This window comes from Prionailurus viverrinus, chromosome D4, assembly GCF_022837055.1.
Source record: "Prionailurus viverrinus isolate Anna chromosome D4, UM_Priviv_1.0, whole genome shotgun sequence".
Classification (NCBI taxonomy): Eukaryota; Metazoa; Chordata; class Mammalia; order Carnivora; family Felidae; genus Prionailurus; species Prionailurus viverrinus.
The window spans coordinates 74,845,121-74,866,593 of NC_062573.1; the positions used below are offsets into that span (position 1 = coordinate 74,845,121).

Genomic DNA, 21,473 nt, shown 5'->3' on the forward strand with positions numbered 1-21,473 from the left:
GATTTTTCCTTCTCTCTCTGTCTCCTCTCTGTCTGGTTCTCCTTTTCATATTTTGCCCTTTTGTTCTCTGACTTCCGCCTCTTCCTTTTGAAACACTGCAGGTTGTGCGGCCATATCAGACCATGTCCAACCCCATGAGCAAGCTCACTGTGCTCAACAGCATGCATTCTCACTTCATTCTGGCTGACAATGGTACCACTGGCAAATACGGAGCCGAGGTGAAGCTAAGAAGACAACTGGAAAAGCATATTTCTCTCCAGAAGATAAACACAAGTAAGTAGGCTACCCTTCCTACTGTCGCGCCTCCTACGAAGCATGCTGAAAGTGAGCAACTCAAAGTACACCTTGTGGCAATGTTATAAACACTTGAGCAAGTTTCAAACGCAGATCATTATGTGTCTGCTGGGCCAGTGGTTAGAACCTGAGGAAGTCGTCTGGAGGAGAGGACTAGACGCATAAGACGTGTGGTCACAGGATGAGTGGACGTTTGTCAGGCGTGAACAACTCAACCCACTCTGGGATGTATGCATGCTGATATACTTCCCTTTCCAGACTTGTCCTACATTCTTTACACGGTACTTTAAGGAAAAAAGGCACCCTAGAGAAGTTGTTTCTATTTATTAAGCTATTTTTGGTGGCTAAAGTATTTTATATATACACACACACACCACACAGGTATATATACATACACACAGGTTTTGATCTCCACTATACCTGTAGAAAGGCATTTCAAGGCAACTGATGTTCTGTAAACAAAAGTATCTTGTGTAACCATCTTCATGAACTTTCATTTGGTATCTTAATTTGATGTATGCATTTATTCCTCTTTAAAAGTATATGTAGTTATATATATGTGCATACATATGTGCACCACATAATACATATCTGGTGGTTGCACTAAAACTACCTCTTAAGTATTCACATGTTATTGTGCCCACAGTTAGCTATGGAAAGGTACCATCGTGGAGACAGCAGTGCTCCCCACGTTGTGAAGCGGCTTCCATTTAAAAGTAACAGAGGTATGAAAATAATCTACCATCCCTCCTCACAAAATAAAGTTCAGTTTGTTTCCACAAAGTAACGCTGGAGGAGGATTCCGGGCAGGCTCAAGCTTCAGGGTAATCGTAGGTCCCACGAGGGAGACTTGGATCTAATTGCTTCAACTTTCAAAGCCTGCAGTTCCAAATAGCAAAAGAGTCTCTTTGGCTGGATAAGTTTCCGAAAGCTCAGTGTGAAGTGTTTCAGCTTGTCCAAACGGCTGTTCTCCTCTCCATTCTTTTCTCTGCATCTGTCCAGGATGGCTTTTCTTCGCCAGACCCACCTTCCTCCCAGAACTGGGATGTTCACCCTCTCTCTTTCTTATACTTCTCTTTTCTGGTTCCACCTTTTAGGTGTTACTCCTGTTGAAGCAGCCAGGTTTCACACTTTGATCTTTTTCACAGAGGAGTCTGGAATCGTACATCTTGGGGTAGGCCTGAAGTCCATACTGTATTAGGAAACTGTCTTCTATCTAAGAATCCCCAACTGTCTTTGGAAAGAGGAAGCAGCATTATCCCAAGATCAATATCTTTTGGAAAAAGAAAAGGATAGAAAAGACTTGAATCAATCTAGAAACCCGTGGAGACCAAATGTAATAAAGCACTATAACCAATGGGTAGTAGGTTTTGTGATACTAAAACTGGATTGTATTAGGATAGTTGATAGGAAGGGCAAATGTTGTCTTATCAGGGGTATCTGTTTAGATGTTGATAGGCTAAAGCATTAGTTTTTATACACCATCAGGTTACGAATGAGCCCCTAGATGGGAGTGGCCCGAAAGATGCAGGATGGGAGCATGACAGACAAAGAGCAAATTCAGAGTCAGGTTCAGTGCTCAGCAATGAGGCAAAATCTGTTCAGACAGACAAAGCACGTCATTGTGCCAGGACCTGGTGGCAGCCAGGCTGGTTAGTCAGTAGTTAGGAGAGCTAGGTATGCGGCTATATAAAGTACATACTCAACTAAGGGGATGCCAGGGGAAGTTAAAACCCAGCCAAGGCTCTGTTTGCCAAGCTCTGCACCTTACATGCTGCCCAAGGAAAGGAGACCTTTTTTTCTAATTAGTCATCCTAGAGGGAACACCTTTTTGTAATTTATGTGCCTAGAAGGGCACCTTTCTCGAAAGCTCACAGAGGTGCTGTATGTGTGGATGACCCTGCCGGGGAGGCCCAGAGGGACTCCTGTACCATGACCTGGCCTCAATGAGGAGCAGGGCCCAGCAACATGGAGTCAAACAGCAGGCCAAGGCTGGTCATGATGTCAGGGATGCTGGAGGAGTCAGGACCCTCTGCATGTGCCTCGTGCCATTTATAGAGAGCGTGGACCCTTGGTGGATTACCAACGCAGGAAGCAGCACACAGAAACATTGACAAGTAGGGGCCCATTCAAAGGAGGGGAGAAGCATGTACCCAGGTACCAAGCTGAGGACAAGGTCAGAGAAGCAGGCTAGAGACTCCTGAACGGCTTCAAGTCCACACACAGGATTACGTCTTCAGTAGGGGATGAGACCCCAAAGTGGGTTAAGTGACAGTAAACTGGAACAAGGTTGGGGGACAGGGGGAGCCAGATGGTTATTGGAATTATCATAATTTATAAACAGAATTTTCCTCCCTTCTTTGGGAACTGTATTTGAGGATTCGTAGAAACCCACAGGCTTTCATTCAGTGAAAATAAATAAATGGGAAGAGGAAGTTAAAGACACCCAGGGGAGATCTCTGAGGTCACAGGAAATAAAAAGGCTCTAGGTCAGCAATTTGCCCATGAGCTGTAGTGAAATGTACCACGAGTTAGCTTTACAGCAGCTCTGTCCCTAAACTTCGTCGTGAGAGTGATCAGCTTATCTCAGCTGCCTGAGACTGTCTTAGATTTACCATTGAAAGCCCCATGTCCCTGGGTCCCCCAAGTGCCAGGCAAACCATGATTGCAGGTCACCCACCAAGTGAGCGACTCATGAATCTTTTTCTCTTTTTACTGCATTTACACCACAAAGCACAGAAGGAGCAGAAAAGTGTTTAGAGCTTAAGGAGTGACCCAGTGCTCCCTGAAGGAGAGAAGGAGCTTGAGGCCTTGATTCAGTTAGCAGCCAAGTGCCCCCTGAGAACACAGAAGCCTCCAGAACAGGACTAACAAGGGGGAAAGTTGACCGGGTTGTAACAGGAAAGAGTGGAAGTAAGAATACAAAGCTTTAATGCAGTCCATGCCTGGTCAACACTTGAGAACAGCAACTCGACTTTCTAATGTGAACACTGTTGTTTTTTTTTCTTTATATACTAATTAGCAGTAATGTAGTTCTTCCTATTAAAAATAAAACTTTGTGGCGCCTGGATGGCTCAGTCGGTTAAGCATCCGACTTCAGCTCAGGTTATGATCTCACAGTTCATAGGTTCAAGCCCCGCATAGAGCTCTGGTGGTAGCCTGGAGCCTACTTCAGATTCTGTCTCACTCTCTCTCTGCCCCTCCCCCACTCATGCTCTGTCTCTGTCTCTCTCTCAGAAATAAAATAAACATTAAAAACATATTTTTAAATAAAACTTTGTAAGCCCATTTTAAAAAACCTCATTTACTTTTTTATTTTTTTATTCAAAAGTTAAATCTAAAACACCATTTTGGGCCCCAGCTTGGTCTCATGAAAAGAGATCCCAGACCACAATAATATGGCTTGTCACCCATTACACATCGGATAACACCAGGGATGTCTGAACGCACTCAGAGTTTTTCTTATCAAAATGCCAATCTTCCTCATCACTTAGGACTGACTGCAAACCACAACAGCCTTTCAGCAAGTCTGTTTCTTATTTAAAATGACGTCATCTTCTGAAGGTATTTTTCTTAAATATTAAGTGAATCCTGCTCAGGAGACCTTTAAACCCTTTCTCAGCAAGATGCCAATTATTAATGATAGTGTATTACAAGCACCAGCATCTTAGATTTTTCTCTGCACTCTGGCACCTGTTACCTTTTCTCTCCCCTGCCCTCCCCTGCTGTGAGCAGTCCTTTCTGAAGTACTATTGCTCGTAACTGAAGGACTTTGTTTTTAGAAGAGAATCCTTTTGGACCTGAGTGGTTACCTGCTTCGGAACACTCTTCCATCTGCAATTTCATAAACTTCACATTTACCATGCAAAGTCTCCAAGCCTAACAAACCTAACAATCCCAAGCCTGCCTTTTAGGATACAGGTATTTCTTGGACCCCTGTTATACACCAGTCCTGGCTAAGGTCGAGGAAAGCAGCTGTTGACAGTTCACTGAGCTTAAGTCAAGAGGGGCAAACAGAGTAATAAGTAAATGAGTAAACAAATAAATATATGATGTCTGGTAGTAAAAAGAACAATTAAAGAGAGAGCAGAGGAAGGTATAGGACTGTGGACCTTTAAGCACGTGTTTGCACACATGCACACGTGCGCATTGGGAGGATGATGGAGATTAGGTGGTCAGGAAGGGCCTCTATGATGAGGTGACTTATAAGCAGAGACCTGAATGAAGTCAGGGTGCCCACTGTGGGGAGAACATTCTGGGGAGAGCTAAAGTGGGACAAATGCCCAGTGGTTTGAATGTGGTTTGAAATAGAATGGCAGCAACAGAAGTGGTACAAAGTGGTTGGATTCAAATATATGTATACATATTTTCTCAACTGATCTTTTTTTTAATGTGAAATATACATAATGTAAAACTTACCGTTTGGACCATTCTTAAGCATACAGTTCAATGGCATTAAGTGCGTATACAATGGTGTGTAACCATCACCACTATCCATCCCCAGAACATTTTCATCCTTGCAAACTGAAATTCTGTACCCATCAAACACTAACTCCCCTTTACCCACTCCCTCCCGCTCCTAGTCACTACTCTTCCACTTTATATCTTTATGAATTTGCCTGTTTTAGGTGCCTCATATAAATCCTACAATATTAGTCCTAAGACATACTGTGAAGGCAGAATTGAAGAGGACTTGCTAATGAAATGAGCATTCAGGGCAAGGAGTAGACACATGTATTCTTAAAACAAGGCAACTAGTGAGAGCCCCGAAGGAGTAAGCTTTTGCAGAAAACCAAGGGACTTAAGGACCCATCTCTAGGGAATTGAGACAGAGTCCCTATGAGAGAAGGAGGCGATGAGATTCAATGCACAAATAAAGAGCTCGGCCTTAGGACAAGGACAGTTTCATCCATCCCTTCCAAGCAGGAGGGAAGGCAAAGTATTATGGGCTCAGAGGTGGGTGGGACAGAACATTCTCTGCTGGGATGATCAGGTACTTTCTCTGCAGATAGTTGCTTTATAAAGAAAAGCATAGAGGAGATGATCAGCAAAGAGTGTGGAAGGGGAGCAGATAGAGGAGATTAAGGAGAGGAAAGAACTGTGTTAATGTAGAGACAGGGAGAGTGACTAGACCAGGGAAATGTGGCTTTACCCCACAGTACCATGGTCCCACTCAGCATTTGTGGTGGTGAATTTCAAGAGGCATGAATCACCAGGGCTGTGTGTTTTCTTTGCAACCATGTTCAGCTCAAGTAGTGGAACAGACATAAAATTGGGTTAGGCACCTGTTGGGATTTTGCCTGGCAAATAAGAGGAAGAGAGAGAGCAAGGGAGTGAGGCCATCTGTACTCTGTAATCCTGTATACCTGTATCCCAGAAGTGTTATCAGTGTCTGTGGATGAAAGCCACGCTGTGGCTGAGATCCACAAGAACATAAAATCATTCATCTAAAAGATTAGACTGAGGTTCAAGGAAGTGACTAAGAGAATTATCAAAGGTGACCCACACCTTTGGTTAACATTTCCAAATACATATACTAAGTTTGAACTATTTCAATAAACAAAGGTACATAATCAACACTTAACTCATATTTATTTTATTGCTGTCCACATAGTCACGTACATGGAGGCAACTTGGCACATTGCTGGGAACATAGTAGCTGTGCAGGAAATATGTATTCGCTAAAAGACAACCAAGGGCCTGCTCCAGAAAGTAGCATATAAGCAGCCTAATGGGACTTTACAGTCCTGAGCATATTTTTTGCACACATTTTTATTGTTACAAATATTCACATACAAAAAAAAATGGAGAATATTATGATAACCTCCGTAACTATCACCTAGCCTCTACATTTATCAACCCTGGCCAATCTTGGAATCTCTTTCTATATACCCGCCTACATCCTTCTCTGGATAACTTTGGAGGAAGTCCAGACAGCATATCATGTCACCCATAAATGTTCAATATGAAAGCACTTCTCTTAGGCTTTGTTTCTCTATCTGTGAACTCTGGTTAAATGAATTAACATAGTAATCAACATATGAAAGGATTTGGGCATGTGGCAGTTCAGAAACACTGTTCCATTTTTACCTTGCTGGTGGTACAGCGGTCCCGCAGAGGGAAACCATGTCCCATGCTTAGAGAGCCTGGCTGCGATGGATTCCAACCTGAGACTAGATGTTCTCATTTGAAGCCTGTCAGAATCAAGGGTATTGTTGATCACAATGTTTTTACCACACATCAAGCCTGACTCTGCTTGTTAAGAAGAAGCCATTGTATCTCTGTAGTTGCTGAAAAGATCCAGAAAGAAAAATGAGGTTCCAGATTATGTTCTGGAACATATCATCAAGCCTGTATTCAACATTATTTGTTAAAGAGTAATTGATTTTAAAATCTTGACCGTTGCAGCAATAGCCAGAAAATTTTTTTTCTATATTGTTGAGAATATATTCTGCACCCTACTTGTTCCTCCTGCCTGAATAAACAGAGCAGGATGGAGAAAATGTAATCTTTCTTTAGACATCGAGCTATTCCAGTGTCTTGGAACAATCATGGTGAATGTCAGTTAGGATTGTTGAATACTGTATTTGGTAGAGGTGTTAGAACTTGCGCTAAATGTGAATTGGCCCAGAATATATCTTACACTTTAAATTTTCTTCTTGTAAGTTACCATTTTATTCAAAAAGGGGATTGAAAGAAGAGGACAGAAATCTAGTTATCTTTGGGCTCTATTTGATGAAAATGCTACTCTTTTGCTGTTTGAATTTTAAGTTTGCCTAAATGCAAAGTTTTGTTCAGACTGCATATCTACTTACATTGTGAACATCAATTTAGGTTGTAGGAAATTTCATTATGAGGCTAGAAATTTCTGCCTTTGTCATCTCCATACTCTAAAGTGAAATCTATGTCAGACTAAATCCAGCCTAAGGGATTATGTCCCCATGGGAGTCATTATAGACACATTTATTTTTTGCGATACTAATTAATGGGAGTGTCTGGGTTGGTTTAGATTTTCATAACCAGTACTTTTGCTACTGTCAGGGTTTGCTTGAAAGAGAATTTGTCCACATTTTCTTTGCCCCAGAGTGATGACTGACATTTGAGTGTAGCCTCATCTGATGAAGATACCAAGAGTACTTCCTCTAAAGCAGCAGATTAAATTGGGCTTGGTATTTCTAAGTACACAAGTAGCAGAAATGATGGCAGAATTCATAAAACATAATCACATTTGGTATTTGAGGATATTGCTGTTTAGAATTCTCTAAGAAAGATGTATGTTTTTTTTATGCAGTCCCTAAGCCAACACACCTATCCATATACGATTGGAGGCTTACTCACCCAAACTAACAAAAACAATAATAATAGTGTCTCCCAATGGTACAAGGATGTCACCCCTAATAAATTATGCTTTATTGTGGAAGCAAATATATCCCCTTTCCACTGAGTTATACGATACATGAGCCACATAAACATACTAATGCACAGATTGAGTCAATACTGGTGAAGTCCGATTGGTTCCAAGAGATTTTATTTTAAATAGCTCATCTCCATGACATGACACACACTAATTTAAAGCATTTTGTTTCTGTGAAATTTCCATAATCAGAAAAAAGTACTCATGACTGCATCGTTTATAGCCTACTTCCTTTACCACCATTTTTGGTGATAATTCTTAGACATGACTATAGCAGTTGGCTACTAGGGTGACACTGGTCCCCTAGGAGTCATTTAAAAATATCAGGGGACTTTGGGGTTAACAAAATTTCTGGCCCTCCTGAATGGCATGAGAAAGGAGGCAGGAATGTTCATATTCTACCTTGTACAGAGCAGTTTCACATGAAGATCTGCCTGGCAGGTCTTCAATCCCTTGACTTATGAAATGTCAATTTCATAATTGTCAATCAGTTGACTTATGAAACACTAACCCAAATGTGTTTCCTTGAGTTTTCTTTTTTTTAATTTTTCCAATCTTTCCAATAGCCTACACCTGATTTGTCAAGGCCCCACCCTGCCCAGGTATTCTGTTCTAGTCTAACAACTAGAGAAGAAGCCACAATAGTGAGACAGCAGTGAGATTTAAAATCTTGACAACCTGCGAAGACTTTGGTTTCCCAAAGCAACAGAATAGGCTGGATGTCAGCCCTAGCACACGCTTCACATCCTAACATCATGTGCCATTGGGAAGTTCTTCCTTATATCTGACTTCATTTGCTCTGAATCTGTTCTCTCCTGGGTGAGGACCAAAGTCATTATCTAAGTTTGAGCTCTCGGCATATTTGAAAATGGATTTGAGTTGACCTTTCTGCCACAATGGTTACAAGGAAGCTGTTTTTCATTTGAAGAGACATACTGACTTAACAGGCAGAACTGACTCATGAAGTAAATCGTATCAGTATTTTTAATCCAGCAGCACCCGCTCTGAGCACCACAGCTTTATATGTTTCAGGCATGGTGACTCCAGAAACTTGCTTAATGCTGGGAGCTCTCCTGTCAGGGTCCCTGATACTCAGAGAAACCCTACAGTCCACAGTTATTAGCTGATGTGGGGACAGAGGCAGAAATGTTGATTTACCCATGGGCCCCTGGAGAGCCTCCTCACCAGATGCATTACCCAGAGAATATTTTAATAAACCAAGGTGCTAGGAGAATAAAGAGTTTGAAATTGAATAAAAAGAGAAATCTCATTTTTAATTTATAAATTACTACAAATTTGGGGGGAAGCAAGGGAGTGGGGCAGTAATATAAATCTTGAGTGAATGAATAGATTGGTGATATAGAATCCCATGAAGCAGAGCTTTTAAAGAATTCACCTTCCATTTCTAGTATTTTTTTTTTAATTTTTTTTTCAACGTTTATTTATTTTTGGGACAGAGAGAGACAGAGCATGAACGGGGGAGGGGCAGAGAGAGGGAGACACAGAATCGGAAACAGGCTCCAGGCTCTGAGCCATCGGCCCAGAGCCCGATGCGGGGCTCGAACTCACGGACCGCGAGATCGTGACCTGGCTAAAGTCGGACGCTTAACCGACTGCGCCACCCAGGCGCCCCTCCATTTCTAGTATTTATTTCCCATTCCCTGGACTGTAGTAGACCCCTTATATGTATTATTTTTCTATGTTAAATTATGAAGCCATCTTACCCTGGAAATTTAACATAGATTATCTAAAGAGTACCTTTGACATCCCTAAAATTGATTACCAGCCTCTCTGACACTAAAACTAACAATGTTATGCATAATAAGTACTCAGTGAAGACTTGCTGGTTTCACATGACAGATGTTTAAGTGATTTGATCCCATCCTATTATTATAAGAAATGTGTGAATTTACAGCTTCAAAAAAAAAATCCAAAAATATTTTAGCAATGGCAGCATGACTGAAATAAGCACATAGTATTTCAGGGGGTTGTATTAAAGGATTGAGGTCATTTATATATAAATAAATGGTATATCCTAAATACTACACATATTATTTTATTCTTATTATGATTAAGTCAGTCTCATTTCTTTGTATTTATGCCAAATAGAGAAAGGCTAAGCCTGAAGTGGTCAACAATAGCACAGAGAGAAAGACAGGCATATGGCCTATGAGTGACATGAGAAGGTTTTTTTGAGAGTTTTCTATTTTGGAGTAGGTTAGCTATGTACACAGTAAGAAGTTAGAGTTGGCAGGAGACCATCGGGTCCCTTGCTCATAGCTGGCATTGCAAACCTAGCATGACACTTTTCCTATTGAGTCTTGATTCAGCTCGGAACTATTTTGAATTCACTAGGGCACAGGTTCTGCTGCTGTAACAATGGCCCAAAACAATGGGTGCCTAAATGAGGCCGGAGTTTATTCCTTCTATATACGATACTCTGAGCAGGAGTCCAGATTTAATGTAGTGGCCTCACAGTGTTAAGGACTCAGATCCCTTATTTCTTTTGCTCTTTCTATCCCTGTCTTCATGGCCCGTGGGAGTTTGCCATCACATCTACATTCTAGCCAGAAAAAAAACAGGAAAAAGGAGTAAGGGAAACTCATACCCTTTCCCTTTAAAGTCACATTGAGGAATTCATACACACCATCTTGGATTACATACCGTGTACCAATATTTGGTCACATGCTTACACCTAGAGAAAAGGGATTTAGTCTTTATCTTGTACAATTACATAGCTAGCTCAAATCCCATCACTATGAGGGAAAGAAAGAATAGATATCAGGGTACAAATAACAGTTTTTGTCATATCTTTTCAGCTTAGCATTCCAGATTGTTGTTAAGAAATGGCCAGAGCAGTCACATGAGATAGAACATATCTGCCATTCATAAAAAAGATTGCCTATAGGTTCCAATATGTTCACTGGAAAGGCTTGTCCATAAATAGCTCCTGTAGCATATGCTTTGTACCATGTTCTTTCACTCTTTACCTGTGAGTTTTTTAGTGATAGGTGGTTGAAGGGTCTTGCACTGGCTCTGGAAATTATAATTTCCACTTGAAATTGGATTGAGATGAGATGTTTCAAATTATAGAGATTATTTTAGACCATTCTCATTTAGTTACCTTAAGTTAACTAACTCAAGCAGATCCCCTAAGCCTCAAAGTAATTGCCTATGCTGTGCTATGCATATTGCATGTGTATGCCATAATGGATCCTTGATGGAGCCACATATTTTGTTGTACATCATTTGGTAACATTTTAAATCCCACAATATTAAAAATAAATTAAAAAGATTCTGTGTTTCTATGACGCTGCACTCTTGATATGAATGTTTCAAAGATAAACCCTGGAAAATAATTCTCATGTGACCTACACATGACTATATTCTTGGTAATAAGCAGGAAGATGGGGATTGGGCAGCCTCTCAACTCCATACATTATAACAGGACTTCAGTCCTGTTGGGAGAAAAGGGCGAGGGAGCTAGCTATCTTTGGGAATAAGAGTATCTCCTAACTCTGTTGAGGAAATATTTGAGGAGACCTGATGAGCAGATGAGTTTCTTATGGATTTAAAGCCCTCTTATGCCAATTATACAATATGACATTCCTACATTTTAATAACCCCTAAGTGACAACCAATAACTTGTCAAAACATAACTGAAGAGCTCTTAAAATGTTTTGAATGGCAGTAAATATAAAATTGAGAGTATTTGCTGACACTGACAGTTATAAAAAGATTAATTTATGGAGCTTCTCTTAATAAATGGTGAATTGGGTCACTTTAGAGACTGGGATACATGTGTCCTTATTCATCTAACCCTAGTTGGTTTCTTTTTTCTTTTTTTTTTTTAGCTTGTGTTTTTCAGTAAAACCACAAAGGTAGATGTATAGACAGTTGGAATTTATCTTCTGTCTTGCTAAAGGAATAAAGCTAGGAAGATCTAATGCCTTACAAATTTAATGAAACCACAGGCAAGTGCTTTGAAAACAAACCTCACCTTTCCTCTCTGGATACTCCATACATGGCACAGTTATTTTCCCCTGTTTCTGTCTTGCCTAGTATCTTTTCCCTTCTTCTTATAAACCAAACTCAGAGTTATTATGACTTTTCCATTCACATAAGCTATGTCACTGTAGAAAACAAATTCAATGTTTAGAAACCCCATTAGAGGGGCGCCTGGGTGGCGCAGTCAGTTGAGCGTCCAACTTCAGCCAGGTCACGATCTCGCGGTCCGTGGGTTCGAGCCCCGCGTCGGGCTCTGGGCTGATGGCTCAGAGCCTGGAGCCTGTTTCCGATTCTGTGTCTCCCTCTCTCTCTCTGCCCCTCCCCTGTTCATGCTCTGTCTCTCTCTGTCCCAAAAATAAATAAACGTTGGAAAAAAATATTTAAAAAAAAAAAAAAAAGAAACCCCATTAGAAAATACTAGTTCAAAAAACAAATGGTAAAGCAAAGCTAATAGTTGTGACAATAACAAAGGGCTAATTTCTATAATAAGCAAAGGGCATCCACAAATCCAAAAGAAAAATTCTATAAGAAAAAGGGCAAAATATATGAACAGGAAGATCACATGAAGAAAGTACAAATACTCAGCCTCACTAGAAAGTAAAGAAATGAAAATGAAGACAATGAAATGTTTTTAACCTATCAGCAAAAAAAAAAAAGTTTACAAATATCTACTGTCAGTAAGTGTATATAGAAATACTCACTAGTGTGTGTACAAATATGGGCAACCTTATTTGAAAGACAATTTGCCCCTATTAAATGTTGAATGTGCATACCCTTTGGCCATGTATTTTTACTTCTAAGAATTTATTCTATTGATATTTATTGCAGTATTGTTTACGGTAATAAAATGGAAATAACTCAAAGATTCAGGAATAATTGACAAATTATGTTGTAAACATATAGTGAAATACTCTGAAGTTACTATGAATAATGGACTAGCTCTGTTTGGGCTCATATGCAAAGATATCCAAAGGTATATTTTTTTTCTTAAGTTAAAAAGCCCGTTGTAAAACAGTACAAGTGTGTGGTTTTGATTACATTTATGTTTATAAAAATTTGAAAGAATATATGTATATGCTTATAAAATACCTGAACGGACACAGGTGAATAAGTATTAGTTGTAACTTCTAGGCAGTGAAACCTGAGGTGAGGGAGGTAGGATAAGAACTGATATGTTCCACTTATACCTTTGAACACTTGTCAATGTTGTTTTTTTACAATGAGCAAATATAGCTTTTGTAGTGGAAGGGAGGGAGGAAAGGAAGAAGGAAGGAAAAGAAGGGGAAGGGAAGAAAGGAAATGAAAGAATGGAAAGGGCCAGGCATAGGCACAGGGGAAGGGAAGGGAAGAAGGAAAGGGAAAGGAAGAAAGCAGAGAGAGTGAGAGAGGGAAGGAGAGAGGGAAAGAGGGAGAGAAGGAGAGAAGGAGGGAGAGAAGGAGGGGCTGAGGGAAGGATGGGGGAGAGAAGGAGGGAGGAAGAAAACATTTGTCAGTAGTCAGCCTATCCATGTAATGTACGAGTTCAGAACCTTCCTCCCTCAAGTATATATATATCATTACTGACCTCTGGGTAAGCAGCCAGCATAGCCGCGTTTTCTCTTGCCCACTCAATCTGTTGGCTATCCTCGGCTTCATCTAAGACAAGAGGAAAGAGTCAAGTCAGGAAACCTAAGGGAAGAGGCTGGTTAAGAACATGTTATGGAGAATCATACTGTCCAATCATACATAAAGAATGTGTATAATAATTATGAAACCAATGTAGCAGATTTGATGCTTACATTTGATAGTAGCTGAAATCAGAAACAAAATTATCTTCCCTAGTTGGAGTTAGTGAATGACAAAAGAGCCAAAATTTATCCCCAATTCTTAGCCATAACCAAACACCCTAGTATAATGGGACTCTCGAAAATGTCATACTTTTATATTTCTACCGTATGTACAATTCAGTAGAGCTGGAATAATTCATTTTCCCTTCCTTATGGTCCTGGCCACCCACAAAATCCAGCTCCGCTCTCCTGGGGTCCTTGGGAGCTGGAAGGTGGATGGAGCTGGGTCACACAATAGCTCATTCAACAGCTGTTTCATGTTGGATGTTGTCTGTCATGCTCACTGTGGAAAAGTGGCTCCCTCTATATTCTTTGTTCCACTATACCTTTAAGATGCTTCATAGGGAGCCAAAACACAGGCTTAAAGCTCTTCAGCTTTTCAAAATGTAGCAAAATGAGAACTCAAAATATCTGTCATTTAAAATAAGCAGTGATTGTTCTGCTGTATATTTCCCCTTGACAGTATTTCTATCGCTCTACCAGTATTGGCTTGTGCACCTACAACATACCAAGCACTGTAGGGGTTGCAAGATAAATAAGGCATAGTTGCACACTTGAAGAACTTAGAGTTTGACAAATAAGTTAACAATAACTAGTGTTTAATTGAGTGCTAAACACTTTACAAGAAATCATGATTTACTCCTTACGACAACCCTGTGAAGTGAGTACCATTTATTATTCCCAGTGACCAAAAAAAACAAACCAAAACAAAACAAAAAAACCTGAAGTAGGAAGAGGTCAACAATAGCCCCAACATCTGGCTGGTAATAAAAGGCAAACCCAAGAAGTCAGCCTGTGTCAGCCCCCACCACTGTGCTCTTCCTGCTCGGGATACAAAGAGCTGCATTATCATAAGCAGCAAGTGTTAAGTGCCCTTTAAAGACATAAAATACAACAGGAATTCAGACAAAGAGTATTTCTATGTAGAACATTCAAGGGGGGTATGTGGCAGAGATATTTTAAGTAAGATTTTGATGGGTGGAATGTGGGCAATGGATTATAAGCCATGTAGGTGAAAGCTTTCAACCTCCAGAAACTTAGTGCACATCGTGTGGTCTAATTGAATTTGTTTTACTTTCATTAAATTGTTTATCCTCTCTCTACATTGCATTATTTCAGCTGCAAACATAAACAAGGTCTGCATGTGAACTGGGGTTAGTTTTTTAGGAAATACAAACATCAAAATCATGAGGAAAAGATATATATATTTCATTGTTTCCTTTTTCTAGACATTCCTTGAGAGGGGGGAAGTAAAGGTACACTATAGAATAATATATGATAACTGAGACATTATTACATATAGAGAGATATACAGATGGGGCAGGTGTACAGCTACACATGCTCATGAGATTTTGTATAACCATATATATATATATATATATATATATACACACACACACACATTATTATAAATATATATTTATATATATAACATATAACATATAATATATAATATATAACATATAATATATTATATATTATATATTATATATTATATATTATATATATATAATATATATATACTTTACAAGAAATCGTGTGTCTGTGTCTGTGTGTGTGTGTTTGTGTGTGTGTGTATCTCACCAGGTTCACTGCCTTCATTTTCCAGATGGGAAAGCCCACTTAGAAAAGGTCAGGTGTCCTACCTCTTTTCATACCATGCATTTGCTGGCACAGATCTTAGCTGAGCTGAGAATGCCACATGCTTAGTCTGCTGCTCAGCACAGTCACTGAGTTAGTTTGGGAAGTACTTTTCATGTATTTAACATAACGCCAGGGGAACTCAAATAAGGAAAAGTTCTCCATGCACCCCAGCCAGGAATGAAAGCAGGGTTCTTGGGGGTATCAGCCTCATTTGATGCAAAATCCGTGGCCCTTTATTTCCCCATTTCCCCCCTTGAGACCACTTTTTACACCATGCCCGATAGGGTGATCAAGGAAATAATGAGACAATTGGGGTCACCGTCACCAAACGCCACATGTTTAGACATTTCCATTTCCAGCCATGCAACAAATCTTCAACAAATCTGGTTAATCTTCACTAAAATGTTGTTTTAACTTTTGTTCGTTAGGGTTTGGTAACTGGAAGCAAAAAAGAACTACACTGAAAATACCAGCGTGCTCTTCACTCTGCAGGCAACACATAGCCAGGCCAGTTTTGTAGTTGGTCCCATAAACAAACGCTCATGCTAAATTTGCCAGGAGGTCTTGTGTTTTTCTCTATCTGGGGCTTTGCTCATAGTATTTAGCAAGCAGTCTAATTGTCATACACAGCAGCAGAGCGGCCTGGGGAGGCGTGTGCTCCCCAGCTGAATTTATTTCTCAGGAACATGCTAATTGGTAAGTTTCTGGGAAATACACAGTAGTTACTCTTGGCTTGTTATTTTACAAACTATTAAGAATCCAGAGGAATCCAGAAACCAACTCTTACATTTTGTGCTTCAAGGGATATTTCTTTGTCTTACCCCCAGTGAGTACGTTCTTATGACAAGGCACCTCTGCCAGGTTGTGGGCACTGAGGAATCACCAAGCAATGTTCTGTAACAGTGGATTAAGACCTTACTGTGTCTCTCACAAATTGGCTACCCTCTGCCCAACGACTGCCCCCGGTTGAAGCTCCTCTAGGAGTCTGGCTTGATCTTAGGAAGCTGGGGCCTCCATAAATGTTTCCAGGGAAAGAAAAAAAGAGCAGAAACAGAACTGTTGGTGGGATTCTCCTCTGGGGCCTAGATTTGAAATGAGGTACTGGATCATCTCACCCCAGCCTAGCTTGTTTAGTAAATTAACAACTCCAGAGTCTTGATATTACATTTAAATTCACCTCCCAGTTTGGGATACTATAGGCAAATTGGTAAGGAAACCTATTATAATGAAGTGGCTTTGATAACTTTTTCTTTGGATACATAGGTAGGTAGATATATACATGTATGTATACACAGAAGGAAAGAAAGGAAGGGAAGGAAGGGAAGGAAGGAAGGAAGGAAGGAAGGAAGGAAGGAAGAAAGAAAAAAGGGACATATATATATATATATATATATATATATATATATATATATATAAAATACCTATATATACATATGGTTATGTCTGTGTATCTAATTAGTCATTTTCTTGGCAATGAGAGAAAGAAGAAGGAAATGTGGGGATCTTTTCAGTAAATAATATTGTGCATATTGAATGATATGTTGTCATTGGTTTCAGTTATTCTTTAAAAAGAAAAGAAATTAAGTACATTAGCCAATGGAGGGGAAAAAATACTCCTTGTCAAAAGTAGCTAATCACCTGAGAAGAGGACACATATCTCCAAAAACAAGAAAAAATTAATGTTTTTAAAAGGAAAGAGGGGGCAATCCAGTTCTTGTGCAGTCTTGGAAAACAGCATCGAAAGATTCATAATTATTATCATCATCATGGTACCAACAGCTAACATTTCTAGAGGATTTACAAGGGCTAAGCACTCAACACGGATTGCCTCGCTTAACCCTTTGAGCCCCACAACATTCACCTAGGCTGACGCAGAATAATGAGGGATGCTTGCTCCATCCAGCAAAGGGGATGGCTGATTTTAAGAACCCAAACAAGTAGAAGAATGAGAAAACCAGGTATAGCTGCTACAGAGGGCTGTTTGATGCTTTGCAAAAGTCTCAGTGTGCAACTTGGATTGCCATCACATGTATAAATTTATAAAGTGCGTGAGTCCATCTGCTTTAATAAAATGTATATTCAACCATTGGGTTGTAGAAATTTCAAAGATTTTATTTTTTGACAGGATGCCTGCCGTTTTTCTCTCTTGACTCCCGCTTGTTTTATTCATTTTGGGGTAGTTGCCAATTAGACCCAATTGGTAAGTATAATTAATGGACAACATGAATCTCCTCTTAAACCCCAACCAAGAAAATTAACCATAAAACCATTCATTTCCTTTCAAAATTCCTAACGCTCTCTCTCCCTATGACTGCTGTTTATCTCTTTCTAAGACTTCCAACCACATCCGAGATGATGATGATGATTATTCCCTATTATTTATCATCTTAAAATCCCCCATAAAACAGAGGATAAAGATGAGCGTTTCTGGAGGCGCTGGTGTGTTCCAGGCACTAGGCTAGGCGTTTTCATATATACTGCTCTTAATATATGAGCAGAGATCCTTCAATGCAGAGATCCTTCAAGGTAGGGATTATTATCTTCCTTTTTTACAGTTGATGAAACCGCATTTCAGAGTTACTAAGCCCTTGTTCTAAATCCAGTTAGTGGCACAAACCAGGCTGATGTGATTCCCAAATCCTTGCTCTTTTCACCCCACAGAAGGAAGCATTATTTCACTCAAAAAGGCACTCCCCTAACCTCTTGTTACCTTGGAGGGTTTAGAGGTCTTTATTTCATTCAACAACTGTTTGAACACAAGTTCCACATCATACACGGGTTGAACATCAGTTCAGCTGGAATTCTTCAACAGGAGAACTTTGGGCAGAGGATGGTGGTTAGTGGCAAGATGGTGGAGGAATTCACAGGAGCAACGTGAGGAGGAAGTAGGGCAGGGTGATGGCATGGAGGGTGGGGGTGAAGATAAGCAGAGGAGATCCTGATCGTGTACCCATGGCTACAGTCTTTCTTCATGTGACTCGTGGACTTCCCTTTGTCATCCTATGCCTGAGAATATATGAAGGAGGCTGGGAAGGCAAAGGGACGTTCAATTGTCATCACTGGCATCTTTTTTGATCATTGCACCATGTTCAAATGCATTGGGGTAACCATGACATGAAAATTTCCATCACTGAGCCCATAACTGTTCCATGAGACCAATAGCAGTCAATAAGTTAAGGGTCATAGCAGAACTTCATCCAGGGAGACATGGAAGTAAGAAATAATGAATTTATATTCTCATAGACTGAAAGCCCTGAGTTCAAACCACATGACCTGAAAAGGATGTTAAACTTCCCCTAGGTGGGTTACATGTATATCAGGGACATTTCATTGCCTTCTGTGGATGCTCTAACCTGTTCAGCCCAATCATTTGGACTTTCTACTACCTGTAGACTCAACAGAGCAAGTAAAAGACCATCCAGAATATGTATATCAAATTCATGATCAGTTAACTTTGGACTCTGATGACCTGCCATTTTTCAGACGCCCTCAACTGAACGTGTTGTTCAAACTTTTCTCTACTTTTTAAAGAATTTTCCCTCTATAAATCTATAAAAGAATAGATAGTGTGAAAAAGATAATACAGTCTAAACATCTGCCCTCTCTTATCTTTTGCAATGGCCTGATACAAGTTGGCTGTCCCTGAAATGTTTGTCATGCTTGGTACTAAAATGTCACTTTGTCCATCAAGACAATAATGGACTCAAAGGAATAATGTTGGGGGAGTAGATCTCATGTTAGTGAAACCTGTGTCTTCGCAGTCTGCCTACCTTGTTTATCTGACTCATTTTCCAATCCAGGCTAAGCAAAAAGCTTTCTCTTTTAGCAAAGAGCTCCTTTCTGCATTAGAATGACTTTGTTCAGGGACTGGGGCAGTTCCTGAATGAGTCCAACAGGGGAGCTATCCACCATTCTGACAAGATCTCTTAGGTTCTTTTACATGCAGGAAAGAATGCTGAGATCTCTTTTCAGATTAGAAAGATGTGGATAGCAAATATTTGGCATTTTGGTCTCAACAGTCAGCAAAATCTGCTGTTATTGGTCAGCCCCATAATAGGTTCCTCTCATGATAGCATAGACCCTCTTCATGTGACCCAACCTCTTCCTTATTCCACTGCTAACCAAAAGTCTTTCTATATGTTTTCATCTGTTGTTTCTCTGGTTTCCCCTTCTTTCATAATTCATGGAGACCTTATGTTCCACCCCTTTTAAGCTACTTGCAATTTCCCCGTAAATGACATGATGACATTCCTCATTGGAGGTGTTTTTCTCCTGTATTGACATTTGCTGAAATTCCAACCTCTTCCAATTCTACTTAAGGACAAAAACCTACACTCCAAGCCTCAGCTTGAAAAATCTTCTCTTCTATGAAATCTTACAACACACACACACACACGCACACATGCACGCGCGCACACACACATATTCTTGTAGGCTCAATTATTTGCCGTATAATCCGTGTTCCCACAGCACTCTGTGTAAGCCTCTGTCACAGAACTGCCTCTTTTGGTAAAGCGGTGATCTCTATCTGCTTGCACCATGCTCCATCACCCGTAGATTGTGAGCTCCTTGTGAGCAGAGTCTGAGCCTTAGTCATTTTTGTCATCCGGCAAACCTAGCACAGTGCCTGGTATATGCAGGTAGGGGCTCAATAAATTTTTATTGTAAACATCAATAAATGTTTTTCTGGCCTTATTTTTAGCTCTGGTTTCCAGCCCGACATAAAAATGTAATAGACGAGCTTAGATGTTAAAAGCTTCAAAGGAAAGACACGTAGTAAAACAACACATAGACAGACTCTGGGCAGATAAATGCACAGGAACATGTACAGGCAAAGACCATCATGAATACTTCTGTCATGGGCATGAAAGTATTTATTCTGGAAATTTGAATCATGATTCTTGTTGAATCATGATTCTTATTAAATCGTTTCCATCTTAGGAACTTAGAGAGTCGAAGGATGTGTATTTTTTGGAGCGGCCAAAGCCATCACAGCTCCATTATTTCCATATACACAGAAAAAGAAGTAAGTATTGATCTTCCCCCACTTATTTAAAGTGATAATTGCCTATGGCTGCTTTTCAGTCTAGATTAGGATCAACCATTCAGTAAAAATGCATAGCTACCTTTAGGAAGTTAGGCTAACATAAAATAAATGGCAGAACTTGTGCTGACTGGCTGACTGAGTACTTTTCTGCCATAATCAACAATTTTACTGTGGGATATATTTAGAGAGGATAAGGTATCTCACTCTCTAGGGTTCTAAAAGAAAGTGGGCTGAGATTTTAATTTGCTTGAGGTGATTAAGGCCAGGGAATTTGTCACGAGACCCTTCAAAGCCCCTTTCCCAGAATTTAAAATAATTTGCCTTCAAATAGTGTTTGAATCATTTCACACCAGTGACACTGATGGCTGTAAAAGTGAAATGTATTTCATATAGGCTTGAAGAGTGACCAGAAATAGTGCTCCCAAGATGTCAGCAATAAAATTGTCATAGATTCTAACAGAATAAAAATCTTTTAACCTTGAACCCTTGGCTCAAGATATTAACCTCTGAGGAAAAAAAACCAAAAAAAAACAAAAACAGGCGACTAGAGACGTTATTCCGTAATACCGGCCAAATAGTCGAACTTTTTTTTTTCTTTTTTGGCATCCAGAGCTGAAACAAGCAAGCAGCTCTTCCCCTTACTGAACAGGCTGTTCCTGTTCTTTGAGCAGGGTCAGATTTCAAAAGCTGCCTTGAGTTCCACAGGCTGCAGCCCTGTAGGCAAATGCTGAAGTCCTAGATCTCAGGCAGAGGAATCAACAGTTCTTGCTGGCTAATGAGCCTGGGCGTCTTCTCGACCACACGGGGTTCTGTGGGCAATTCCTGCTGGAATGAGGGAGGATGAAAAAACAGGTGTGCCTTTGCTAACACGGGGGACTGAGGATTGAAGAGTCAGCTCTTCTGGTCATCAAACAAATCTGAGCTGAACCTTTCCTCATTAGCCACATTTCTTCCACCCAGAGGGAGAACACAGGAAGTGAGTTCTGACTCGGGTGCACATCAGAATTTATTAGGAAATCGTGGCGGGGGGGAGGGGGGATTCTGAAAGAAGTAACAACTAACATGGCCAGCCCGCACCATCAGGAGACTGGGGACAAGTAGAAAGTTCTCTTCTCCCTTGTATTTCCGTTCTTAGATTCTGTTTGCAGGTCGTGCATGGAGCAGGATTTGTTTGGTCCTGTCAACTTACTTGTTTCCATTATTCAGGTAATAAGAACCGTTACAGTGAGTATGAATTATG

General features: G+C 40.2%; 1 protein-coding gene across 18 annotated transcripts in view; it reads left to right on the plus strand.

Annotated features, from left to right (window-relative positions):
* TRPM3 (transient receptor potential cation channel subfamily M member 3) overlaps nucleotides 1-21,473 on the plus strand; it is an 812,479-nt gene that overhangs the window by 593,861 nt on the left and 197,145 nt on the right. For 14 of the 18 annotated variants that reach the window (XM_047830956.1, XM_047830962.1, XM_047830951.1 and 11 more), the window contains exon 6: nucleotides 102-273. In XM_047830956.1, coding sequence (XP_047686912.1) covers nucleotides 102-273 — 172 coding nt within the window. Of the gene's footprint in view, nucleotides 1-101; nucleotides 274-17,311; nucleotides 17,387-21,473 lie in introns of all 18 variants that reach the window. The other 4 variants (XM_047830950.1, XM_047830957.1, XM_047830948.1 and 1 more) reach the window with 1 other exon arrangement.